At 42.6% G+C, this 27593-nt stretch overlaps 2 protein-coding genes across 4 annotated transcripts; one reads left to right on the top strand and one right to left on the bottom strand.

Annotated features, from left to right (window-relative positions):
* Positions 1 to 4764: 4764 nt before the first annotated feature.
* Positions 4765 to 11156, top strand: LOC127343622 (uncharacterized). The gene is made up of 6 exons (XM_051369783.2): positions 4765 to 4966; positions 5268 to 5419; positions 6625 to 6734; positions 7578 to 7663; positions 10473 to 10583; positions 10683 to 11156. Exons 1-6 carry the CDS (start codon positions 4842 to 4844, stop codon positions 10819 to 10821), a joined length of 723 nt encoding a protein of 240 aa, XP_051225743.1. The 5' UTR covers positions 4765 to 4841; the 3' UTR covers positions 10822 to 11156.
* A 668-nt stretch (positions 11157 to 11824) lies between these two features.
* LOC127343621 (GDSL esterase/lipase At4g10955) lies at positions 11825 to 14051 on the bottom strand. Of its 3 annotated transcripts, XM_051369778.2 has the most exons (5): positions 13902 to 14051; positions 13711 to 13784; positions 13311 to 13402; positions 13118 to 13223; positions 11825 to 12908 (listed from the first exon to the last, which is right to left on the bottom strand). In XM_051369778.2, exons 4-5 carry the CDS (start codon positions 13186 to 13188, stop codon positions 11924 to 11926), a joined length of 1056 nt encoding a protein of 351 aa, XP_051225738.1. In that variant the 5' UTR covers positions 13189 to 13223; positions 13311 to 13402; positions 13711 to 13784; positions 13902 to 14051; the 3' UTR covers positions 11825 to 11923. The 3 variants fall into 3 exon arrangements, with proteins under 3 accessions (XP_051225738.1, XP_051225741.1, XP_051225739.1); XM_051369781.2 differs by lacking the exon at positions 13311 to 13402; XM_051369779.2 differs by lacking the exon at positions 13311 to 13402 and having other exon boundaries at positions 13711 to 14035.
* Between the last annotated feature and the right edge of the window lie 13542 nt (positions 14052 to 27593).

The following is a 27593-nucleotide window of genomic DNA, read 5'->3' as shown; positions in this document are numbered from 1 at the left end:
AAAATTGAAGTTATTAATCATATAACTTCATGGTAAATAGCAAACCCTAATTCCATATTGAATAATAATACAACCTTATCATTTCATGTGTAATTCTAAAACCCTAATCCAAATTGGAACCCTAGCTCCACTAATTCTTTTGAACCCTAATTTACTTCTAAGACCTAAACCCTAGATCCTCTCATGTAATCATGGTGTTCTAATTTTCATACATAGAACCATAATAGCAATTACATACTTGCCATGCCACATAAAATTGTAGGAGCCCTATTATCAATAATTTGGTAGTCCATGTAGGCATACCTATCCAACCTAGATGATCAAATAGGACCCAACCCTAGTTCTTATACTTAGAGGCAACAACTTCAAATATCCTTAATTAGCATCACACCATTGTGATGAACTCCAATAGCACCTATGCCCAATAATTATCACTACATAACCATAGTCCACTAAACCCAACAAGTACTTCATAATTATGAACCATCCTATTTAGGAGCCAATAATTCTTTACTTAGGAAATGAAATAGCAAACCTAAAAAACCGCAACCTAATTGATATACTTCTTATTATTTAAGAAGTATGTTCTTCAATCATCATCAACCCTGCTTATAAGGACCTATAAACCCTAGCCAGCTATCACTAGCAAGATAAACCAACCTTGACAACAACCATGTATAATGAATTGCTTAGGATACCTAGGCTTATCTCAACCTTACAAGCCCTAGTTGCTGATGAATCCAACTATGTTATGATCCATCTCATATTTACTCCAGAAACTACTTGAAATCAGAATAAACTATAGCAACAACAAACCCAATTGCCATACTTATTCTTTATTATAGAACATGTTCTTCAAAAGTTATTCTTTTGAAGAATATAACAAGTAATCAATAACCATGCCATATAGTACTAAAATTGACCACTAACCTTTACTTGTTAACATTATGCCAATCATCATTCTTTGTGTGCTCAATTGATTATTATGCTTTATTATCTACCTGTTATTGATACCAAGCAACCAATCCTTAATAAGAACCTTGTTTGTGAATCACTCTAAAAAGTGCAACACACCCTAAGCAAATCATTTCAACTAGTCAATCCTAAATCATCGGGGTTAGGACACGCTTAGAACGATTGCATCTCATACTTATGCATTATTACATCTTTGCCAATCTTTTAAACATCGTCCTTACCGGACGATGATGCTATTTCAGAATTTGGAGTTATTACGTATCGAAGACATTGTCTGCATAATCTTGCAGTCAAGAAAGGCAAGTTCATCACTTGCTCATGTTATTTGAGTATTTCTATCAAATTACTTGCAAAGTACTATGGTTATCACTATTGCATAAAAACCAAAACCACTACTTTCATAACTATGAAGATGACTATGTGGTGGGCAATGGAACCATGGATTGTGTTGATATGGTGGAGGTTCCATTGCAAGGGTTTATATCCATCTAGGATTAAACAACAAATGTCGCCAGTGATTCTTGTGCCGTAATACCCGTGTTAACCATAAGATCTGGAATGGGACGGACTAGTCAATCGTATTTCCACCTCTTGTACATCAACGGATGCGCTTACCGTAGCAGTTGTATCTGGCGGAACAACCGGAGGGTGGGGATCCCACTCTAATTCCCCACGGTAAAGCATTGCTTGCCATAGCAGTTGTGTCTTGCGGAACAACCGGAGGGTGGGGATCCCACTCTAATTCCCCACGGTAATGCGGTCTATGATGGGTTGCAGCTGCCGGCGAAGGAGTTTATGGTAGAGCCCAGAACTGTTGTCGTGGTCGGGGTCCACCCTGAAATTACGGGAATAATGGGACCGGCGAGGACCCAGGGTCGGGGTTTGCAACAAAGGGTGGGTGTGCGAGGTAGCGGAGGAATATGATTGGCTATGACCTTATACCGGGCCTCACACCAAAGGAAGTGTGGACGAGAACTTAAGCTCGGTTGGCAACAAGGATAAGATCTCTTATGGGTAAAGCAACACACCTCTGCAGAGTGTAAAGAACCGTGACCTGTCACTCCCTGTTCCGGGATAAGGAACTGCGAACGCGGCCGGAAAGGAGCTCCATGAAGTTCTAGTAAACCGGTGAAGGCTGACGGACATAGTTCTTCTGAATAAAAGCAACCTTTTGAAGAAATGGTTATGAAAACCTGCATTGGTATTAGACTTTCTGGTCTAATGCTGTAGCTAGTGCATTAAACACCTCTTTCCTATAATGAACTTGTTGAGTACGCTCGTACTCATCCCACTCTTAAATCCCCTGCTTAGATATGGAGGCATCGAAGGAGGATCTACAGTGCAACTCGAAGACCGAGGAGTCAACAACTACTTCAAGAGACAAGACCCTGTCAGAGGAGTCAGATACCACATCCAACAAGGAGAAAACCTAGTTTAGCCATAGAAGGGATCTAGTTTCCTAAACCTAGCTCCTACTTAGCTAGAATCTATTCATAGCCTCTATAGCTAGTTAAATACTCTACAAATAGAGTTCGTGATAAGACTAGACTACAAATCGTTCTTCTGGAGTTTATTTGCAGTTTTACCTCATTGTAAGGTAGGAGGCTGTGTGGATCTTTTGTAAAGAGTCTGTGTTGTAATTCTATAGACATGCCTTGGATCCGCATATGTTTCTGTTGTACCACTCTGAGCGATATAATACTAGTGGAACGGTGTTTCATTGGTGTTATATCAGACTTGCATACTAAACCATGCAGTGGTATGCCGGGTCACCACAGTAAGGCGGCGGACTATGCAGGGGCCAGCGGCGCCGTGATCTGGCGATGATCCGAACGATGGCCTTTCTCATGTGACAGATGAGATCGGCAAACGAGTCAGACCACATCTGTTTCTCGTAGGAAAATACATGTGTGTTTCTCGTGAAATACATGTATACATGGTATTTTGACCAATTCACTAAATTGGATACGGACAAGATGCTGATGTAGCAAGAAAAAACCAGCTCAAAACTAGTCCAAACAGTGTAGGGGTAATTCTGAACTGTTTTCACAATTTAGGGTTGAATGTTAAACCAAATAAGAGTTTAAGGTTGTAAACTGAACTTTATGACAAATTTAGGGTGGTAAAGTGGACTTCTCTCACAAAAGATTAATACTCGTGGAACAATTCACAACCATGAATTTAAGACTTACATAGAACCATGGTTTTAGGGTGGTGGAACCAACCTCCTGGTGCATGACGACCAATTATTTAGACCAAACAAAGCTCACGGCAACAATTGGATATGTAACAAGGAGCAAAAATCACATATATGAGGATCAAGTGTTTAGCGCCCGAGGAACAAAGCTTATCTGCACAATGAACAAATATGTAGACCAAATGTAACAAAACTAGGACTACACATTTCTGAACATAATTTCTGAACACACCTTGTATGCAAGAGGAACAAATATGTAGAGCAAATAAAACAGACAATGCATTTGGCACCTAGAGCATATGCACCTGGTTTTTAAAATAACTTCTAAATATAGTTTAAAATGTCAAAAAATTCCAAACAAAAAATTAATGCATAAATGTCCATATTCTTTGTGCTCTTAAAGTCGTCTTGCCAAAAATCGATATTTTTTGTGTCGTGCGCAAAAAAGATAAAATTTGGTGCTTAAAAAAGCTTTTTCGCGACAAATTTGATTATCTTTTTTACACAGGACATACAAATTGTCACTTTTCCTGCACAACTAATGTCGACGTATATGTGCCAATTTTTTGTTTAGATTTTTTTTGAAATTTTAAAATGTTTTTCTAGGTAGCAGAAGCATATGCTCCCAAGTTCAAAAGTGCAATTCCGAAATAAAACAAGAATCATAGCTATAGTTGGGACATGTAATTAAGCCTCCGAGGAACAACAATCACTTTTACGAGGAACAAATCTTGTATGCACAACGAACACATATTATACCAAATGGAACAAGACCAAAATGCAATTGGGAGAAATAATTTAGTGCCTAGGAGCGTAATTTAAGAGCACACCTCATATGTAAGAGGAACAAATACATAGACCAGAAGGAGCAAAAATCACGGCTACATTTGAGACATGTAATTAAGCGTCCGCGGAACAAACATAACATCTACATGGAACAAGTGTTTAGCACCCGAGGAATGAAGCTTGTGTGCACAAGAAACAAATACGTAGACTAAATCGAACAAAACCAAAACTTTGGGAGAAGTTTTAGTGCCCATGAACATAATTTTTTTTACACAAGAAGAAATTCGAACCATAGTAGGGGAACACATTTCTAGACTGAATCGAACAAAGATATAGCACTCCTAGAAAGAATCACAATTATAGGTTAAAAAAATATTTATTGTTGTGGAACACATCCTCACTAGAATAAGAACAAAATTTAGAGTGAATATAATAGAAAATTAATACATATGGAAGAAACTACAACTATAAACTGAACAAAAGAAATTATACTAAAATGAGAAAAACATTTAAAATTATGAAAAAAATAACTTAAAAGAATCATAAGAAGAAATGAAATAAATAAAAATGAAGAAACTTAAAAAGGAAAAGAAACATAGAAAATATAAAAAAATCGAAAGGAAAAAGCCGGAAAGAAACAAATAAAAAAGGCTAGTGTGGCTAGCCCACGGTTCAAGTCGTTCAGCGAAACAGGGCCGTCTATAGTGCTAGCTGGGCCTGATGGCCAGCACGAGTGATCTAACGGTACCACCTCTTACCGGCTTAGGGCTGGCCTTTCTCGAAAAGAGAAAAGGTTTAGGGCTTCGCCCGCCGCCGCCGTCCTCTCTCGCTCTCCACTCCCCGGCGCGGCGCCTAAGGTTTAGGTCTATCCCGCCGCAACCGCATGGCCGCCGCTGCGATGGAGGGGATCCGGCACTCGGAGGCGAAGCTCACGGTGTACGTGCACCCCTCCAACGCCGACGACGTCCGCCGCGCCGTCGCCCGCCAGCTCAACACCCTCCTCTTCTCGTACGCCCCCCTCCATCCCCACCTCTCTTGCTCTCGTCAATGCAATGGCCAGTAATTGTCTCAGTATAGCGTCGCAACCGTGCATCTCTAGATTCTGGTTTGAGAGATTGTGGTGGATTTTGCATAGCTTCAGTTTAAACTCCTCAGAAGAAAAACAGTTTCAGTTTAGGAGGGGGAATTTTTTTTTTGTTTACATTCTTGCTGTTGCGCTTCTTGTGCTCCTAAAGCTCTTTGAAATTTCAGTTTCCTGCTTTGTAATGTTCATTTACGGGATATATTTGGATGTTTCCTTCTTGTGCAGGTATGAAGATCGGTTTGATGGCGTGTTGCTAGCACATGAATTCCAAGTCGAGGGTACTAAAGCCAAACTCATGGATGGTTTGGTCCCCTATTTCGGCGTGCCGGTTCATGCAAACATGCTAATGTTTTCTCCCCAGCCAGGCATGATCCTGGGTACGTCGACATATAAACTCTGAACAACCGCACTCCTTCTACGGCCTCATATTTGCATGTCATGGGTACATCTGCTATATGAAATCATGGAACCTTTAGGATACTATATCCTGATTCCTGTGCATAGTAATATAATATAGTGTGTCAGTTCATTTTACAGTTTGAAAATTTTCTTGGATATTTATAGCAATGCCACAAGTTCTCAGCTCGAATTAGGACCATGAAATTCTTTTACTGCTATTTGCGAAAATGCTATCTGTTGAGTTTTCTTGTGTCGTTGCCGTGCACAGAAGCCGCTATCAATTCAAACTATTTTGAATGAGCTGGAAATATTTTTTATAAAATATGTGAAGCATGCCCTTACTCACAACTTTCACTTTAATGGATGGATTGGTTTTTGTATAATCTGACGGATAGTGTTAGCACTTGTGCTTCTCAAATCCAGATGGATTTTCGAGGTTAGATGCCTGCTTGTGCTTGTCAAAAATTCATTGTGTATGAGCTGGCTACTTGAGCTTAATTTTGTGCAAATTTGTTTCCTTTGCACCTCATGGCAATACTTTTTTTTTCGAGAAAACGCAAAAGGTTTGGTGTCAGAGGCCCCCAAAGAGGAAAGAACCGATACTCATGCCAATATCAAATCATGATTTTTTTGGAGATGCACCGTAGAAAATTAGGTTCCCTCAGTTGTCTGCTTGCCCATTTTTCTCCTTTTGGTGGAATTCAAGTGAGCACCTGAGGCTCCCGCACCTTAGTGGCCTACAGATCCCCATCTACAAACTGCAGTAATGGGAGTAGTAAATATTCTTTCTCTGAAAAGAATAGCATCTAAGTTACAAAAAATGATAAACGGACCAAAATCAGTCCAGTCCAAGAATCATAGAGGTGCCTTTATTTTCAGCTGCAACGTACTATGTTGCATTGGAGTATGCAAATATTCCATGCTCATCAAGGGATTTATATACCTTTCATCTCTTCTCAGGTCAGCCAAGCTTTTTCAAAATGCTTTGACTTGAAAGTGAAGGCCGTACATGGAAAATTCGTAAGAAAACTTAGAAGACAAGTGTTATTTTGATAAATTGCACTAAAGTCAGTATGATTAAAATTTGAGCTGAGACTAGTGGCATTGTTACAAATTTCCCTTGAGAAATATTGTGGCCAAAGTTTGAAATATGTATGTGTGATGCTTTGTTTTTGTACTTCAGAAGGGAAGGTTGAAATGCTTGGCAAGGAATCAATCCATGCCATTGTCTTGGGGGTTTTCTCAGCAGCTATTATGTCAGATGATATCGCTGACAGATTCAGATTCAAAAGAGTAAGATCAACTTTTCTATTGATTATTAAGGAAATAGCTATTCTGATGCTAATATAATGTGCTACAGTCTACTATATGTTTGGTTTCATGTAACTTTGTAAACTGAACCCTAGTTCAGTAATTGATTAACAATTCATGTATTGTTTGGTTGTTTAATAAATTGATATTCAGCAAAGCTGATATCCATGAGGTGGGAACTGAACCCTGGAGGAATTGTTCATTTCGACCATTCCCAAGTATGAGCATTTGTTTGAATGCATTCATCCACACCTATGGTACCTTATGCGTAAAACTACGAGGCTTAAAATTTACCTCTTTTCATGTTGATCTTTAATAGTTGGAACTTGCAAGTATACTGTAGCTGGTGCTCCAACACAGCTCAACCTTTTTGACAAATATTATGAACAGTGCTGCTCATTTTTTGCCATCTGTTACAAGAATGAGAGGTAGCTGATGGTTTGTGATTGTGTTGTCAAAAGACCTTTGATCTGTGCAACTCCAGCTAATCTGCTTTTTATTTTACCTGCATTTTTGTGTGCACCATCAAATCCCTTAGAAATGTTTTTGCTTCAATTCTTTAGTAAACTTCTAAATCACTAGGAAAACTCTAAAGAAACTGAGCACCAGAAAGTGTGAACGTGCTTTGATTGGTTGGAGATTAGAGAAAATTGGCTGATACTTCCAACTTGAGGTGGTTGATGAGCACAGCATGTGATGAACAAACTTCTCTATCTTTGAGAATTCCGTATGTATATCTAGTAGTTTTCAACAAATCCAACCAATCACTATAATAAGTTGGGTCTCGTTTTATTCCCTCTCATGAGATTTATATTGTTTTCACAGAAGAGAGGTGGAGGAAAATTTATAAGCAAGTCAGACAGGGGCCATGAGATTAAAAGGGGAAGCATGATACGGTTTTCTGTTAAAAGGTATAGGCTCATCCAGTCCCCTTTTCTCAGGTTGAACTTCACTGTTTTAGTTTCCAATGTGGACAGCAGCTTTACACATTTGAGATATTGTATATGTTTTAGTTTGCATTTGTTACTTATACTAGCTGCATGTTGCTCATGTACCTGCACACTGTTCGAGTATATTTCCCCTGCTGTGCTGATGAGGGGGCACCCCTAAACCAACTTTACTTTAAACTTGATGTGCATGAAACTACGTACCAGCATGGTAATGCTACTAACTAGACATATATATCTGGAGCGTTACTTTTTACCTTGTTTAATCATTTACTGGAAATGAACTGAGCTCGTCATCACAAGTCCACAATACACTGAGCTGTACATGAGAAATATACTACTCCCTCCGATCCCAATTACTTGTTGCACATTTAGGCAAAATGTTTCCTAAGTAGAATTCCTCAAGTGATTGGAAGTGGTTCTTATTTTGCTCTGTACTTAGAGCATCTCCAGCAGGCGCGCTATATCGCGGCGCGCTAAAAGCAAAAATCTGCGCGCGCTATACCGTTGCCGCACGCCGGATCGATTTCTCCTCCGCCGGGTGCGCCATTTCGCAGCGCGCGTTGGCGCGGTAAAATAGCACCTCCGCCGGACGCGCCATTTTGCAGCGCGCGGACGCGGCGCAAACAGCAAACACACACAAATATGCATCCAAGAAGATCAAACAATATATAAAAATTCACAAATATATTGTACCATCCAAATACAATACATTGTTCACAACAATACTTCACACCAAGTACAACACATACAACAATACAACATGGTTTTGAGACAATACAACACATAGTTTTCAAACAAATACAACAAATATGGAACTATTGTTGTCCATTCCAATTCCACCATTCTTCCATGAGATCTTTTTGAAGATCATCATGTGTGTCGTTGCACCGAATGGCATGGTATGAGGCAATGAATCGGGCAATCCTATGTGCGGACCTCGTCACTTGCACGGGAACCCCCATCAAGTCGTAGTGGGTATGATCCACATCTTTTCCGCGATCATCCTCTATAATCATGTTGTGCATGATTACACACGCGGTCATGATATACCAAAGGCATTCTTGATCCCAAAATCTAGCCGGTCCTCTAACTATGGCAAATTGGGCTTGCAAAATCCCAAATGCTCTCTCTACATCTTTCCTAGCCGCCGCTTGTGCATTGTGGAATTGAGTTTGCTTTTTACCTCTTGGTTGAATAATTGGCTTCACAAATGTTTGCCACCTTGGATATATGCCATCGGCGAGGAAGTAGCCATAGTTGTACTTGTGGCCATTTGCTTCAAACTCCACCAATGGACCTTCCCGCATTGCAAGTCTTGTCATTAGTGGTGACCGTTGAAGAACATTGATGTCATTGCAAGATCCGGGCATTCCAAAGAAAGCATGCCATATCCAAGTCTCTTGGTCGGCCACCGCTTCAAGTACTATGGTGGCATCCTTCTTGTAGCCTTTGAATTGTCCATGCCATGCCGCTGGACAATTCTTCCAACTCCAATGCATACAATCAATGGAACCAAGCATACCGGGAAATCCCCGGTTGGCGTTGATCTCCAAAAGCCTTGCCGTGTCTTGAGCATTGGGGGCTCTCAAGTATGTGGAGCCAAAGACATTGACAATTGCAACGACAAAGCGCTTCACACACAAGATAGAAGTGCTCTCTCCCATGGCCAAATGATCATCAATAAGATCCGCCGGTATACCATATGCCAACATACGCAAGGCGGCGGTCACCTTTTGATATGTGCTATGGCCAAGTTCTCCGGCGGCATTCCTCCTTTGCTCAAAGAAGCGATCATATTTGGTGACCTCCGCTGCAATGTGCTTGAACAAGTTGAGACTCATCCGGAAACGCCGCCGAAAATAGCTTTCGGGGAAAATCGGATTCTCATTGAAATACGACCGCATCAACTTCTCATGCCCTTCAATCCTTTCTCTCCACAACTTCTGTCTACCGAACACCGATCCACCAAATTTTGGCCTCTTAACGGCGCGGTATGCTAATAGTATCGATATGTTCTCCTCTTCTTCTTGGTCGAACTCGTCATCCGATGAATCATATGAGGAACTCTACAAACATATGTATGAAATTACTTCACTATGAACTATTGTAGCTACTTGGCGAGTAATAGAGGCCGGCCGGCGGAGGTTCATACCTTGCGAGCAAATGGGCGAGCACCATGGGCGCGCCATGTTGCAAGCAAGCTCGACGACGACGAGGACGACATGTCGACGCCGGCGCGAAGGGGGCCGCGGAGAAGGACCGCCGGCTACAACTCGTCGCTGACGGCCGCGCGAGCGACACAGCGCGGCGGAGCGTCCGCCGCTGCCAGGAGGAGGTGCGGGCGACGCGGATCTACGACGCGGCGGCGCGCAGAAGCGGGGGCGGCGGCGGAGTCGACCGGCGGCGGCTGGATTTCGCGCCGGCGGTAGGTGGGGAAATGAAGGCGCGGGCGCGGGGGAGGAATTTTCCAGCCGTTGGCTTTTTCGCGCTTGGACGAGCGATGCCGCGCGCTGTAGCCGACGGGCCAGATATGCCGCTCCGGATTGTGCAAAAAGCCGCGCGCCCTAAAAATTTTACAGCGCCGCGCCGTTTACCGCGCCTGCTGGAGCGCCACATTCTGTCCCGCGCGCGCTATATCGGATGTTTTTATGCCGCGCGGCCTATATAGCGCGTCTGTTGGAGATGCTCTTAGTCAGCTATTGTCATGTGACACTCTGTATTTTCGGTGAAGTAAACTGACTGTGTGCCTTTGCTTGATATTCATTTGTAGGGTGGACACTGAAATGAATTGTCACATAACTGGATCTTTAGTGCCACCTCACACAGGATCCATGCTTTGGCTATCAGTTCATGATGCTAAATATGCATCAGAAATTAACAGGTCTGGATATACACTTCTGCGCTATTTAAACCGACTTGTTAATCTGTACAATAGTTTTCAAGCTTATGTAATGAATTGTGTGCGACTCAAAATTTCCAGTGGCAAAAGTAAATCAAGGGACGTCGATATTAAAATCGAGCAGAGCGTACACGATCACACAACTGTGAACAATGAAGATACTGTGACAAATTCTGAACGGCCACGCAAGTCCAGGAAGAGGAATGATGATGCCAATTAAAGGTTTAAGATGTTGTCTGGTGGGAACCCAAAGGTGTTCAGTTACAGCAGTAATGGTAGTCACCAACTTGTTACTGGAAACACGATTTTGCTTCTGCTCATAACCATTGCAGAGTGATGGTGGTTCAATTCAAGAGTGGTGTTTTTGCTCGGTTCAGAAGTTTCGCTGTTGCACCAGTAATTTCTTAGGTAGCATTAGTTGTATGCTGATGATGCTGATGATGATGTAAAATAGAACAAGTATTGAACGTGTAATGGGTTTACTGAATGTTTGTGATCTTATCCCAGAGAAGATCATGTTATTAACAGATTTATGGTTACTTCAGTTTCGTTTTAGCTCCCAGCTTTATACCAAGTGAAGTAGCTGTGTCCTTTTATGATCTGGAAGTATCTTTTCTTGGTTCCTGATTGAAGGATTCATTAAATGGCAGTAGCATTGTGGCACTTGAAGCAGCCTAGCAGCAACCATTAGGATCTATAAATTGGGGATGCATTTGGAGGCAAGAAACGAATGGCTCCATCTTTCTGGTCATACAGATAGGTAATCTTGGGACTTGTGTAGAATGAAAATATGCAGCAGGAAACTTACCTGCTGGTTTCGTCAGGAAAAAAGTTCTTAGGCATGAGATGCATCAAGAATTATACAGGCTGCTACTTTGTCGTTAGAGCAAAACATTTAGGAAATTGGGGACATCTGATCTCGTCGGTTGCCCAGATTCCATTAGTAGAAGTTGAGGTTAGGTTCAGCACTGTGGCTTGTATGTTATCACCAACCTCCAAATTGTGCATCAGACTAGGCCAAGTGCGTTGTGATGAACAACCCCCAACACAAAATCCTACCCTCCCTTACCCAGCTACTCTACCGTGGGCTCCTTGGTTGTTACTATCGCGTAGCCATTGACACCGCCTCTGTGTTTTCTGTCGGATATCACATACATAATGTACCTTTTCGTGACATTCACGTTAAATCCATCTAAGTGATGCTTCCGGGCATGCCTTCAATCAAAACACCAAATCCTGTCTTCTGCATTTAGTTTCGGTTTCTAGAATCATGATCCAAAGGTTTCTCTTGTGTTCCCCATCCCATGTCAGCGATCTGCTGATCAAGCGTACGAATAGGCGCTGCACTGCAGCTGCATGGCCAAGTCCGGCCTCCACCACTGGTGGATGCCGTGCGCGGTCTTGAAGTCCGGCGACGGGCCGCGGTTCACCGTCAGGACGGCCGAAGGAAACAGGTGCAGGGGCTCGCAGCCTCCCGGCTTGCCGATGCCCTGCAGCAGGTGCGTGACCGAGTGCCTCGTCGCCAGCCTCCCGACGGCGCCCGCGCCGATGTCCTCCATCTTCTTGCGGTGGCCGAAGTACCCGACGTACTCCGCGCTGATGTGGTCCGCCGGGTTCACGAGCACGTTCGGCACCCACCGCGCCAGCGCCGCGAAGGCCTCGTCTCCGCCGCCGCCCTTGTGCTGCAGGACGGTGGCCACCCCGGCCGTGACGAAGCTCTTGGCGATGCGGATGCCGTGCTTCACCTTCTTGTGCGGGATCCTCTCCACCGGCGCCGACAGGAACGGCGGGTTGAAGAGGAACGCGGGGAGGAGGACGCCCGCCCTGGCCATGATCTTCCCGCCGAGGGTCGAGATGGCGGAACCCAGCGAGTGGCCGGCCAGCCAGACGCGGCCGTGCCCCGCGCCCGCGGCCGACACGACGGCGCGGATGGCATGCATCGCGACTAGGAAACGGGTGCTGCGCTCGAGGCCGCCGTTCCGGGCGAGCTGGAGGTCCAGCTCGAGGTCCCTGGACGCCGAAGCCTTGTTCCTGATGGTCCCTCGGAAGGCGACGACGTAGTGCGGCGCGCTGGCGGCCGCCGCGGGGTCGAGAATGTTGTACGGCGGCTTGAACGCGTACACCGCACCGAAGATGGAGGAGTCGGCGTCGTCCACGAGCTCCTGCCGAAGCTCGAAGTGGAAGAACTTCCACCACGCCGGCGCCAGGGCGTCCGGGCCCTGCTGGTTAAGCTGCCGGTCGCGCTCCAGCACGTACGCGCCTTGGACGAGGCTCGCCATCACCGATCGCCGGTGGTGCGGGCAGTTCCTGGCCGGAGCAAGCATCAGATTGCAAAGGTGATCCCATAAACCATAGCAAAATCACGAATGCTTATATGTTTTTCCTAGTTGCGTTCAACTCTTTCATCCCATGATCGAAAAAAGCAAAACCTATACTTTTGGTTCTAACAGGCCCAGTGTATACTACGGAGTAGATTGAATGATCGAATCAACTAGAAAGATGAGCCAATAACTTACCAGTTCACATATGTCAAATACGTAGGTCCTGAAACCTCGAAAAGATCCTTCCGTGACCGCATTTTGTCCATCTTTTGTCCCTTGACCAATCTGCCAGAAGGTTGCTCTGTGCAACAAATTATTGAAATGTGCATGAAAATTGTGAGATAACAACAATTACTTCACAAAGAAAGATACAACTGCTATTACTTACAAGAGGAGGAATCGATCTTTATTTGGTCAACGGCAGTTCATGTTTCCAGCAGTGATATTTTAAGATTGTGATATGAAGAACAAGATGTACTCCTACCATGTGATAGACATGGTGAGCAACTAAACAATTGTTATACAAACAAGATGTACTCCTGGAATCCAGAGTATAGAGAAGTTCGGAGGAAAGTACAAAGCAAAAGCCTCCTAAGCTACTTTTTGAGATCTATGTCAGACCAAACAAATTGGAGTCAGGTCAAACAGGGATATCCACAACTCATTATGAACACTGAATCAGGGATCTGAGAATGTGACTCATGAATCCATGATACATCAAACACATCTCACTGGAATCGATGGGGACATAACAGTATAATGATGGACGGAGCTAGACGATTGATTACCAGAGGACTTTTTTCTTCAACATCACATCCTGCTCTGGGGCATCCTCCTGATCTTCCTCATTGCACTTTGGACTCTGAAATGGATCTCATACCCCGATGTAAGGCCATTAGCCATATATATAAAGTCAAAGAAATAATAAGATTTTGATAAAAAAAAATGATTGTTTGTGCAATAAACTAGAGCATCTAACCGATGGTCGCTGTGTTTGCAAGGTTTGAACAGTATATTATTGAAGCTGACTCGGGCTGGGGAAGTTAAAAGAGAAGAGATCAAAAGAGGGGAAGACTTGGGAAGCATGAAGTCTTCGGTATTGTACAATTGGCTATAGTACAAGTGGCTTAAATAACAACAAGCACACACACACACACATAAATTCTCAAGTGCAGGCACATAATTACTCACCCCGTGTGGGCAGAGGTGAGGGCCTAACCTAAGGTAGAAGGAGGCTGAGGTAGAAGGCGGCTGTAGGGAGGAACTCTCTCTTCTTATTAAGGTTACAAAGATAGAAGCATCTTATATAGGTCATGACTGGGCTGGGCTAGATGGGCCACAACAGACAACCCAATAGATATCACCAACAGTTATCCAACACTTCCCCTCAAGATGGGTGATAAATGTCATTCATCCCCATCTTGGCACAGGCAAGATTACACTCATTTGACCCCAACCCTTTTGTTAAACAGTCTGCCACTTGTTGTCATGATCTCACATAAGCCAATGAGATAATCCATGCATCAATCTTTTCTTTAATAAAGAATCTATCTATCTGGAAAAGTCCCAGTTGAACCTAGGTGCACGTGAACCCAGGTGGGAAATCCATTTTCCAAATGTTAAATTTTTTTGAAATAAAAATAACGGGGTACGTATGCATGTTCCATGTGTGTGTAGAAAGTTTTCGCGGAGAAACCACTTTTTTTATTTCAGAATATAAAAAAGATAAAATACGTCACATACATACTGCTATATAGCCCTGCAAAATTTCACTTTTTTGCCGAGGCAAAATAAAAGGTTTTTTCTTCACGAAACTCATGTCCAGGGCACATATTTGAGATCACCTTTGCATTCATTTTGTGTTTCAATATTTAAAACATGTTTTTACATCACAAACGCACTTTTGAAAAAGTGGGTTCACATGCACCCAGGTTCTGGAAAGACAGCATGTTTAGTTCGCTCATGCTGGACAGGGTTGTTTGCTATGTTTATGGAAGATATATTATCACACCACACTTTCAAGCTTCCTTGCATTAAAATTTTCAGCTCTCTTAGAAGGTTTCGTACCCACAATATTTCACCCATGCCCTGTGACATAGCTCTGTACTCTGCTTCGGCTGTTGATTTCGAGACAACATATTGTTTCTTACTTCTCCATGACACCAAATTTCCTCCAACAAAAACACAATACCTTGAGGTGGATCTTCGATCATCTAAGCAGCTAGCCCAATCTGCATCACAATATCCATCTACATTTAGGTGTCCATTACTTTTAAACCACAATCATTTTCCCGGAGTACCCTTCAAGTATCTCAAGATTCTTTGAGCTGCTTCCAAGTGGCCATCCCTCGGGTCATGCATATAGCGACTTACTACACTCACTGCAAATGATATATCTGGTCTCGTGTGGCATAAGTATATTAGTCTTCCAACAAGTTTTTGATATTTCTCCTTGTCTATGGGTTCTCTAGACTCTGCTGTGATTTTATTATTTTGGTCAATAGGTGTTGAAGCCACTCGGCACCCCAGCATGCTCATATCATCTAAGAGATCCAATGTATACTTTCTTTGAGATAGTGATATCCCTTTTGACGATCTTGCAACTTCTATTCCAAGGAAGTATTTAAGTTTTCCCAAATCTTTCACCTCAAAGGCTTGACTCAAGCATCCTTTCAGTTTTGCGATTTTCACATCATCATCTCCTGTGATAATAATATCATCAACACACACATCAAGGATAGTGATTTTCTGCTCAAAATGTCTGCAAATAAGGTATGGTCTCCATTGCATTGACCATATCGCATGCCACACACCACTTGTCTAAACCTGTCAAACCAGGCACGTGGAGATTGTTTGAGACCATATAGAGATTTCTTCAGTCTACATACCTTTCCTTTAGTTTCAGGTTTGACAAATCTCGGTGCCATCTCCATATACACCTCCTCTCGAAGATCACCATGCAGAAATGCATTTTTGACATCAAGTTGATGCAAGGGCCATCCGAAATTTGCTGCACAAGAGATCAATATTCTGATGGTGCTCATTTTTGCCACAGGTGCAAACGTCTCATCATAGTCAATGCCATAAGTCTGACTATATCCTCTTGCCACAAGTCTTATCTTATATCTCTCCACTTTTCCTTCTGCATTTTGTTTTACAGAATAGATCCACTTACAACCTACTGTATTCTTTCCTTTAGGGAGATATGTCAACTCCCATGTTTTATTTTTCTTCAATGCCTCTAATTCTTCCATCATTGCATTGCACCATCTCGGGTCCAACCTGGCCGCCTTCCAATCCTTAGGAACAGATACAGTTTGCAGCGAAGCAACAAAAGCCTGAAAAGAGGGTGACAATGCCTCGTAAGACATATAATTTCCTACGTCATAGTCATCTTAACTAAGTCGCTTTGGGGGCCCAACTTTCCTTATCCCTTTCCTTATTGCAATTGAAAAGTCTAATCTATTATTGGACTCGGTCTGAGATTAATTCTCCTCAGTAGAATCAACACTTGTGCTTTCTTGATTTTCAGGTCCAATGGGTTGCTCCTCCTGCCCCTGGTCTTGTTGCTCCTCCAGTGCATCTACTTGTTCCCTTTGTACTTGTCTTCTAGAGTACACAAGAGGATTCTGCAGCCATCTTTGTGGTGGTACGGATCTAGGTGGTGTAGGTGTACCAGGAATTGCAGGAATCTCCGCAACAATAAGAATTTGTTGATGTTGTTGTTGGTCACCATCTTGCTGCTCTTGATCACCACCTTGCTGCTCTTGATCACCACCTTGCTGTTGCTCCCACTCTTGAGCATCACCAAGATGGTCAAGCCCCTGGAACAAGCCACTAAGATCACTCTCACCGTCATAAAATGGTTCTGACTCGCGAAACGTAACATCCATGCTTACAAATGTCCTCTTGTCAGTGGGAATCCAACACTTGTAACCCTTCGGTCTGGAGGAATAGCCAATAAAGATACATTTGATAGCCCGATGATCTAGCTTGCCAACAGATGTCCTGTGATCCTTTACGAAACATGTACAACCAAAGAGTTTGGGTGGTACAACAAAGTCATTGTTATTTAGAAGGAGTTGGCAAGGAGACTGCATACCTAGAATCTTTGAAGGCATTCTATTGATCAAATACGTAGCAGTCATAACTGCCTCACTCCATAAGAATTTGGGAACATTCATGGTAAACATAAGAGATCGAGCCACTTCAAGGATGTGTCTATTCTTCCGCTCAACAAATCCATCATGGGGAGGAGTGTCAGGACATGAAGTCTGGTGCGGTATACCTTGTGAAGATAAGAAAGCAACAAAAGGTTTATTGATATATTCAGTACCATTATCAGTTCTGATCACTTGCACCTGAACATTGAATTGGTTTTTCACATGGGCACAAAAACTCTGAAAACAAGTGAACACTTCATCTTAATTTGTGACGCATAAGATAAATCCAATTCATTCTGGAATAGCAGTCAATAAAAGTTACAAAGTACTTCATTCCACTTACTGACACAACAGGACACGTCCATACATCAGAGTGCACTAACACAAATGGGGATACACTTCTGATCCCTCTACTAACATAAGAGGTTCTCGTATGCTTAGCATATTCGCAGGCATCACAACATAATTTGGTTTTGTCCACTCCATCCATTACATCAGGAAAAACTCGAAACATTTTATCAAACGCCATGTGGCCTATTCGACAATGATGAACTAGTGCCATACTCTCCTTTCCTCCAACAATCGTAGCAAGCACAAAACTAGCATCATGCCACATCTTGTCACGATCTATGTGCCAAAGACCTCTATGAACTGGTTGCAGTCCCAATCTTCTTGCTGCTCTCCCTTTCCTGAATTAAACACATATATCTATCAACTATTATACGGTAGTCCTGCTGATCAATCAAGGCACTTAGAGATAGCAGATTTACTGGAAAAGCATGAACATGTAGAACTGATGACAATTTTATGTTGGGTGTACATTGCACCGACCCCTCCCCTTTTATAGATTGTGTTGTGCCATCTGCTGTTTGGATAGTGCCTCTATGTGTGGGAGGATACTGAGTATAAGAGTCAAACTCACTAATATTCCCAGTAACATGTTTGGATGCTCCAGAATCAAGAATCTAATTTGAATTAGCATTATGAGTGGCTATAGAAACTCTATCAATATTACCTTCATCTTTGTAGACATAGTGAGCAAAGTTCCCAAAGGTTGCTTTATTTTGTCCTTCTTCCTTTGATTGTCCCTGAGAGGTACTGGTAGTTGGCCCTGAAGCTGCTACCATATGTGCCTTGGGTGCTATAGCATGCTGCTGTCCACCACCCCTGCCATACTGTTGTCCATATGGCCGTCCACCACCTCTGCCATCACCTCTTCCTCTGTAGCTTCCTCTGCCATGTGTGTATCCTCCTCTCCCACTACTGGGTGTAGCAAAGGAGGTACACTGATGTTTCAAGTGTCCCTTCTGTCCACAAGTATAGCAGTCTCTCGTCTCTTGTCTCTTGGTTGTGTAGAAGGTCGGATGAGGGACAAAATTGCTTCCCTTTGTCATATTCAGACGCACTTCCTCTCTGGACATAGCAGCAATGGCTTCTTTAAGAGAAGGGGTAGTGGTTTGATGCTGTAAAGCAGCCCTTCTCCCCTCAAAATCTTGATTAAGACCTTTCAAGAACTTCATGACTCGCCGACGTTCAATCTAGCTTGCAGCAGCACTCACACATTCCCCATGGGCAAGTTCCAGAGAATCAACATGATCTAAATCTCCCCAAAGATTCTGCAACTCAGCCACATATGCCATCACAGTTTTGTTTCCTTGTTGGAAGTCATGCACTTTATCCTCAATCTCAGCAATCAACATAATGTTCCCCTTTCCAGAATAGAGATTTGATAGGATGTCCCATACCTCTGAAGCCTTTGTGAGTGCCTCTACAGAAGTAGCAATGTTAGGAACCAAAGAGTTAAGCAACCATGCCACAATCATAGAATTTATGGCATTCCACTTTTTCCATTCCGGACTAGTCTTGTATGCTGGTTCTGCAGCTTCACCACTCACACGTTCATCCAGCCCTTTCGAGTTCATAATCAACAACGCCCTCCTTGACCACCAGAGATAGTTGGCCACTCCTTGCAACTTGATTTCATTCGCCAGCAGCTCAAGTTTCTGACCGATGTCGGTATGGGGAACGATTGCTCCCCCTCCAGCAGATCCTCCTTCATCTCCTTTGGTTGTGATAAGTTCTGCTAGCTTCTCCAGAGCCTTGGCCAAATCCCCGTTGTCCCCCATGCTTGACACCAAACTAACCTCTCAGAAACACCAAAGGGCTTACCCGCAGGATGCCCTCTTCATCTCCTTACTTGTCACTGCCTTCCCCCTCCTTGTCGTCGCAGCAGCCTGCTCCCTTCCTCTTCCTTCCAGCCACCACAGCACCCTACTCTCTTCCTCTTCCTCTTCCTCCTAGCTGCCACAGCAGACTAGGCTTCCATATCAGCAGTCCTTCCCGTCGCTGCCCTTACTGCCCCTTGCTCTGATACCATGTGGGCAGAGGTGATGGCCTAACCTAAGGTAGAAGGAGGCTGAGTTAGAAGGAGGATGCAGAGAGGAACTCTCTCTTCTTAGGGTTACAGAGATAGAAGCACCTTATATAGGTCAGGACTGGGCTGGGCCAGATGGTCGACAATAGAGAACAAGAATACAACCCAACAGATACACCAACAGTTATCCAACACCCCACGTCTTCTTTCAGGTGAGTACAATTAATGGTTGGAAGATTGGTCCTTATCAATTCATTAATTAGCAAGATGGAATTTGAGTATTCTGATCCATCATTGGAGACTTATAAATACCAAGTGGAAAATGGTGGAGGAGCAACTGCAAATTAGATTAAGTAGCTGCAAAGGTAAATTACTATCCTTGGGTGGTAGATTGGTCCTTATCAATTCAGTACTTAGCAATATGGCATCGTGTATGATATCATTCTTCCAATTTCCAAAAAGAGTCTTGGAAAGATTGGATTATTTCCGATCAAGATTCTTTTGGCAAGATGATAGTGAGAAAAGGAAATATCGTCTGGCTAAATGGAGTGTGGTCTATCGTCTGAAAGACCAAGGAGGTCTTGGAATTCAAGATCTTAAGACCAAAAATAGGTCTATACTTGGTAAATGGCTATTCAAGCTACTTCTTGAGGATGGTGATACGCGTACAGCACGCGTCCGTTGGGAACCCCAAGAGGAAGGTGTGATGCGTACAACGGCAAGTTTTCCCTCAGTAAGAAACCAAGGTTTATCGAACCAGTAGGAGCCAAGAAGCACGTTGAAGGTTGATGGCGGCGAGATGTAGTGCGGCGCAACACCAGGGATTCCGGCGCCAACGTGGAACCTGCACAACACAACCAAAGTACTTTGTCCCAACGTAACAGTGAGGTTGTCAATCTCACCGGCTTGCTGTAACAAAGGATTAGATGTATAGTGTGGATGATGATTGTTTGCAGAGAACAGTAGAACAAGTATTGCAGTAGATTGTATTCGATTAAAAGAATGGACCGGGGTCCACAGTTCACTAGAGGTGTCTCTCCCATAAGATAAATAGCATGTTGGGTGAACAAATTACAGTTGGGCAATTGACAAATAGAGAGTGCATGACAATGCACATACATGATATGATGAGTATTGTGAGATTTAATTGGGCATTACGACAAAGTACATAGACCGCTATCCAGTATGCATCTATGCCTAAAAAGTCCACCTTCAGGTTATCATCCGAACCCCTTCCAGTATTAAGTTGCAAACAACAGACAATTGCATTAAGTATGGTGCGTAATGTAATCAATAACTACATCCTCGGACATAGCATCAATGTTTTATCCCTAGTGGCAATAGCACATCCACAACCTTAGAACTTTCTCACATCGTCCTGCAGTTTAATGGAGGCATGAACCCACTATCGAGCATAAATACTCCCTCTTGGAGTTAAGAGTAAAAACTTGGCCAGAGCCTCTACTAATAACAGAGAGCATGCAAGATCATAAACAACACATAGGTAATAGATTGATAATCAACATAACATAGTATTCTATATCCATCGGATCCCAACAAACACAACATATAGCATTACAAATAGATGATCTTGATCATGTTAGGCAGCTCACAAGATCCGACAATGAAGCATAATGAGGAGAAGACAACCATCTAGCTACTGCTACGGACCCATAGTCCAGGGGTGAACTACTCACTCATCACTCCGGAGGCGACCATGGCGGCGTAGAGTCCTCCGGGAGATGATTCCCCTCTCCGGCAGGGTGCCGGAGGCGATCTCCCGAATCCCCCGAGATGGGATTGGCGGCGGCGGCGTCTCTGGAAGGTTTTCCGTATCGTGGCTCTCGGTACTGGGGGTTTCACAACGAAGGCTATATGTAGGCGGAAGGGCAGGTCAGGGGGCCACACGGGAGCCCCACACGCTAGGCCGGCGCGGGCCCCTCCTGGGCCGTGCCGCCCTAGTGTGGCGGCGCCCCGTGGCCCCACTTCGTCTTCCCTTCGGTCTTCTGGAAGCTTCGTGTGAAAATAGGCCCCTGGGCGTTGATTTCGTCCAATTCCAAGAATATTTCCTTACTAGGATTTCTGAAACCAAAAACAGCAGAAAACATCAACTGGCTCTTCGGCATCTCGTTAATAGGTAAGTGCCGGAAAATGCATAAATATGATATAAAGTATGCATAAAACATGTAGATATCATCAATAATGTGGCATGGAACATAAGAAATTATCGATACGTCGGAGACGTATCAGCATCCCCAAGCTTAGTTTCTGCTCGTCCCGAGCAGGTAAACGATAACAAAGATAATTTCTGGAGTGACATGCCATCATAACCTTGATCATACTATTGTAAGCATATGTAATGAATGCAGCGATCAAAACAATGTAAATGACATGAGTAAACAAATGAATCATATAGCAAAGACTTTTCATAAATAGTACTTCAAGACAAGCATCAATAAGTCTTGCATAAGAGTTAACTCATAAAGCAATAATTCATAGTAGAGGTATTGAAGCAACACAAAGGAAGATTAAGTTTCAGCGGTTGCTTTCAACTTGTAACATGTACATATCATGGATATTGTCAACATAGAGTAAAATAACAAGTACAATATGCAAGTATGTAGGAATCAATGCACAGTTCACACAAGTGTTTGCTTCTTGAGGTGGAGAGAAATAGGTGAACTGACTCAATAATAAAAGTAAAAGAAAGGCCCTTCAAAGAGGAAAGCATCGATTGCTATATTTGTGCTAGAGCTTTGGTTTTGAAAACAAGAAACAATTTTGTCAACGGTAGTAATAAAGCATATGTGTTATGTAAATTATATCCTACAATTTGCAAGCCTCATGCATAGTATACTAATAGTGCCCGCACCTTGTCCTAATTAGCTTGGATTACCTGGATTATCATCGCAATGCACATGTTTTAACCAAGTGTCACAAAGGGGTACCTCTATGCCGCCTGTACAAAGGTCTAATGAGAAAGCTCGCATCGGATTTCTCGCTATTGATTATTCTCAACTTAGACATCCATACCAGGACAACATAGACAACAGATAATGGACTCCTCTTTTGTGCATAAGCATTCAACAGCAATTAATTTTCTCATATGAGATTGAGGATATTTGTCCAAAACTGAAACTTCCACCATGGATCATGGCTTTAGTTAGCGGCCCAATGTTCTTCTCTAACATTATGCATGCTCTAACCATTCTAGCGGTAAATCTCCCTTACTTCAGACAAGACGAACATGCATAGCAACTCACATGATATTCAACAAAGAGTAGTTGATGGCGTCCCCAGGAACATGGTTATCGCACAACAAGCAACTTAATAAGAGATAAAGTGCATAAGTACATATTCAATACCACAATAGTTTTTAGGCTATTTGTCCCATGAGCTATATATTGCAAAGGTGAAGAATGGAAATTTTAAAGGTAGCACTCAAGCAATTTACTTTGGAATGCCGGAGAAATACCATGTAGTAGGTAGGTATGGTGGACACAAATGGCATAGTGGTTGGCTCAAGTATTTTGGATGCATGAGAAGTATTCCCTCTCGATACAAGGTTTAGGCTAGCAAGGCTATTTGAAACAAACACAAGGATGAACCAGTGCAGCAAAACTCACATAAAAGATATATTGTAAACATTATAAGACTCTACACCGTCTTCCTTGTTGTTCAAACTCAATACTAGAAATTATCTAGACCTTAGAGAGACCAAATATGCAAACCAAATTTTAGCAAGCTCTATGTATTTCTTCATTAATGGGTGCAAAGTATATGATGCAAGAGCTTAAACATGAGCACAACAATTTCCAAGTATCACATTATCCAAGATATTATAGCAATTACTACATGTATCATTTTCCAATTCCAACCATATAACAATTTAACGAAGAAAAAACTTTCGCCATGAATACTATGAGTAAAGCCTAAGGACATACTTGTCCATATGCAACAGCGGAGCGTGTCTCTCTCCCACACAATGCATGCTAGGATCCATTTTATTCAAACAAAACAAAAACAAAAACAAAAACAAACAGACGCTCCAAGCAAAGTACATAAGATGTGATGGAATAAAAATATAGTTTCACTAGAGGAACCTGATAATGTTGTCGATGAAGAAGGGGATGCCTTGGGCATCCCCAAGCTTAGACGCTTGAGTCTTCTTGATATATGCAGGGGTGAACCACCGGGGCATCCCCAAGCTTAGAGCTTTCACTCTCCTTGATCATATTGTATCATCTCCCTCTCTTGATCCTTGAAAACTTTCTCCACACCAAACTCAAAACAACTCATTAGAGGGTTAGTGCACAATTAAAATTTACATGTTCAGAGGTGACATAATCATTCTTAACACTTCTGGACATTTCACAAAGCTACTGAAAGTCAATGGAATCGAAAAATCCATCAAGCATAGCAAAACAGGCAATGCGAAATAAAAGGCAGAATCTGTCAAAACAGAACAGTTCGTAAATACGAATTTTATTGAGGCACCAGACTTGCTCAAATGAAAATGCTCAAATTGAATGAAAGTTGCGTACATATCTGAGGATCACTCACGTAAATTGGCATAATTTTTTGAGTTACCTACAAAGAATTAGGCCCAGATTCGTGACAGCAAAGAAATCTGTTTCTGCGCAGTAATCCAAATCTAGTATGAACCTTACTATCAACGACTTTACTTGGCACAACAATGCACAAAACTAAGATAAGAAGAGGTTGATACAGTAGTAACAACTTCCAAGACTCAAACATAAAATAAGGGTATGATGTCTATGGGAGCTTCTATTCTTGTAGACAGTGTTGGACCTCCAAGAGCAGAGGTTTGTAGAACAGCAGCAAGTTTCCCTTAAGTGGATCACCCAAGGTTTATCGAACTCAGGGAGGAAGAGGTCAAAGATATCCCTCTCATGCAACCCTGCAACCACAAAGCAAGAAGTCTCTTGTGTCCCCAACACACCTAATTGGTGCACTAGTTCGGCGAAGAGATAGTGAAATATAGGTGGTATGAATAAATATAAGCAGTAGCACCAGAAAAGTGCTTTCCCCAGGACTGGCGTGTGATGGATGGTGGTAATATGGCAGGCAGTACAGATACAGTAAAACAGTAAACAAGCAGCGATAGCAGTATTTAGGAACAAGGCCTAGGGATCATACTGTGGACACTCTCAACATTGATCACATAACAGAATAAATAGATAGATGCTAGACTCTACACCCTCTTGTTGGATGATGAACACCACTAACTGTGTAGGATTACACGAACCCTCAATGCCGGAGTTAACAAGCTCCACAATATTCGATGTTCATATTTAAATAACCTTAGAGTGCATGACAGATCAACATAACCAAACCAAGTACTAACATAGCATGCACACTGTCACCTTCACACTACGAAAGGAGGCATAGATCACATCAATACTATCATAGCAATAGTTAACTTCATAATCTACAAGAGATCACAATCATAGCATACGCCAAGTACTACACGATGCACACACTATCACCATTACACCGTGCAGGAGGAATAAACTACTTTAATAACATCACTAGAGTAGCACACAGATAAATTGTGATACAAAACACATTGCAATCATAAAGAGATATAAATAAGCACTTCACTATGCCATTCATAACAGTGAATAAGTATTCTGTGAAATATAGCCTAAGAGACCCACACGGTGCACACACTGTCACCTTTACACACGTGGGACAAGGAGTCTCCGGAGATCACATAAGTAAAATCCACTTGACTAGCATAATGACATCTAGATTACAAGCATCATCATATGAATCTCAATCATGTAAGGCAGCTCATGAGATTATTGTATTGAAGTACATAGGAGAGAGATGAACCACATAGCTACCGGTACAGCCCCGAGCCTCGATGGAGAACTACTCCCTCCTCATGGGAGACAGCAGCGGTGATGAAGATGGCGGTGGAGATGGCAGCGGTGTCGATGGAGAAGCCTTCCGGGGGCACTTCCCCGTCCCGGCGGCGTGCCGGAACAGAGACTCCTGTCCCCTAGATCTTGGCTTCGCGATGGCGGCGGCTCTGGAAGGTTTCTCGTACCGTGCCTTTTTCGTATCGAGGTTTTAGGTCGAGGACCTTTATATAGGCGAAGAGGCGGAGTCGGAGGGTCGAAGAGGCGGTGAGGGGGTAAGGCGGCGCGACCAGGGCTTGGGCCGCGCCAGCCACCCTCCTGGGCCCACCAGGCCTCCCCTCTGGCGACTCTCGCGTGTTCTGGATGCTTCCGGAGATTCTAAGATGCTGGGCGTTGATTTCGTCCGATTCCGAGAATATTTCCTTACTAGGATTTCTGAAACCAAAAACAGCAGAAAACAGCAACTGGCCCTTCGGCATCTCATCAATAGGTTAGTTCCGGAAAACGCATAAATATGACATAAAGTGTGCATAAATCATGTAGATGTCATCAATAATGTGGCATGGAACATAAGAAATTATCGATACGTCGGAGACGTATCAGCATCCCCAAGCTTAGTTTCTGCTCGTCCCGAGCAGGTAAACGATAACAAAGATAATTTCTGGAGTGACATGCCATCATAACCTTGATCATACTATTGTAACCATATGTAATGAATGCAGCGATCCAAACAATGTAAATGACATGAGTAAACAAATGAATCATATAGCAAAGACTTTTCATGAATAGTACTTTCAAGACAAGCATCAATAAGTCTTGCATAAGAGTTAACTCATAAAGCAATAATTCAAAGTAAAGGCATTGAAGCAACACAAGGAAGATTAAGTTTCAGCGGTTGCTTTCAACTTGTAACATATATATCTCATGGATAGTTGTCAATGTAAAGTAATATAACAAGTGCAATATGCAAGTATGTAAGAATCAATGCACAGTTCACACAAGTGTTTGCTTCTTGAGGTGGAGAGAAATAGGTGAACTGACTCAACATAAAAGTAGAAGAATGGCCCTTCGCAGAGGGAAGCATTGATTGCTATATTTGTGCTAGAGCTTTGGTTTTGAAAACATAAAGAGAGCATAAAAGTAAAATTTTGAGAGGTGTTTGTTGTTGTCAACGAATGGTAGTGGGCACTCTAACCCCCTTGCCAGGCAAACCTTCAAAGAGCGGCTCCCATTTTATTTTTATTTTTGTGTGGCACTCCTTCCAACCTTTCTTTCACAAACCATGGCTAACCGAATCCTTCGGGTGCCTGCCAACAATCTCATACCATGAAGGAGTGCCTTTTTATTTTAGTTTTTATTTAGATGACACTCCTCCCCACCTTTGCTTTCTCAAGCCATGGCTAACCGAATCCTTCGGGTGCCGTCCAACAATCACATACCATGGAGGAGTGTCTATTTAGTTTGATTAATTTGGGACTGGGAATCCCATTGCCAGCTCTTTTTGCAAAATTATTGGATAAGCGGATGAAGCCACTAGTCCATTGGTGAAAGTTGCCCAACAAGATTGAAAGATAAACACCACATACTTCCTCATGAGCTATAAAACATTGACACAAATCAGAGGTGATAAATTTTGAATTGTTTAAAGGTAGCACTCAAGCAATTTACTTTGGAATGGCGGAGAAATACCATGTAGTAGGTAGGTATGGTGGACACAAATGGTATAGTGGTTGGCTCAAGTATTTTGGATGCATGAGAAGTATTCCCTCTCGATACAAGGTTTAGGCTAGTAAGGCTATTTGAAACAAACACAAGGATGAACCGGTGCAGCAAAACTCACATAAAAGACATATTGTAAGCATTATAAGACTCTACACCGTCTTCCTTGTTGTTCAAACACTTTACTAGAAATTATCTAGACCTTAGAGAGACCAATTATGCAAACCAAATTTTAGCAAGCTCTATGTATTTCTTCATTAATAGGTGCAAAGTATATGATGCAAGAGCTTAAACATGAGCACAACAATTGCCAAGTATCAAATTATCCAAGACATTTTAGCAAATACTACATGTATCATTTTCCAATTCCAACCATATAACAATTTAACGAAGAAGAAACTTCGCCATGAATACTATGAGTAAAGCCTAAGGACATATTTGTCCATATGCAACAGCGGAGCGTGTCTCTCCCACACAAAGAATGCTAGGATCCATTTTATTCAAACCAAACAAAAACAAAAACAAAC

This window comes from Lolium perenne, chromosome 3 (genome assembly GCF_019359855.2).
Source record: "Lolium perenne isolate Kyuss_39 chromosome 3, Kyuss_2.0, whole genome shotgun sequence".
NCBI classification, from domain to species: Eukaryota; Viridiplantae; Streptophyta; class Magnoliopsida; order Poales; family Poaceae; genus Lolium; species Lolium perenne.
The sequence above is the reverse complement of the archived record's forward strand: the minus strand, read 5'-3'. Positions and strand labels throughout refer to the sequence as shown.

Bases quoted from the DNA above. Each gene is read 5' to 3' on its own strand.
- LOC127343622 (XM_051369783.2), top strand. From the start codon at position 4,842: ATGGCCGCCGCTGCGATGGAGGGGATCCGGCACTCGGAGGCGAAGCTC. The intron at 6,735-7,577 runs GTAAGATCAACT...TTGTTTTCACAG, and splicing joins ACAGATTCAGATTCAAAAGA to AAGAGAGGTGGAGGAAAATT. The intron at 10,584-10,682 runs GTCTGGATATAC...CAAAATTTCCAG, and splicing joins TATGCATCAGAAATTAACAG to TGGCAAAAGTAAATCAAGGG.
- LOC127343621 (XM_051369778.2), bottom strand. From the start codon at position 13,188: ATGGACAAAATGCGGTCACGGAAGGATCTTTTCGAGGTTTCAGGACCT. The intron at 12,909-13,117 runs GTAAGTTATTGG...TGCTCCGGCCAG, and splicing joins TATTTGACATATGTGAACTG to GAACTGCCCGCACCACCGGC.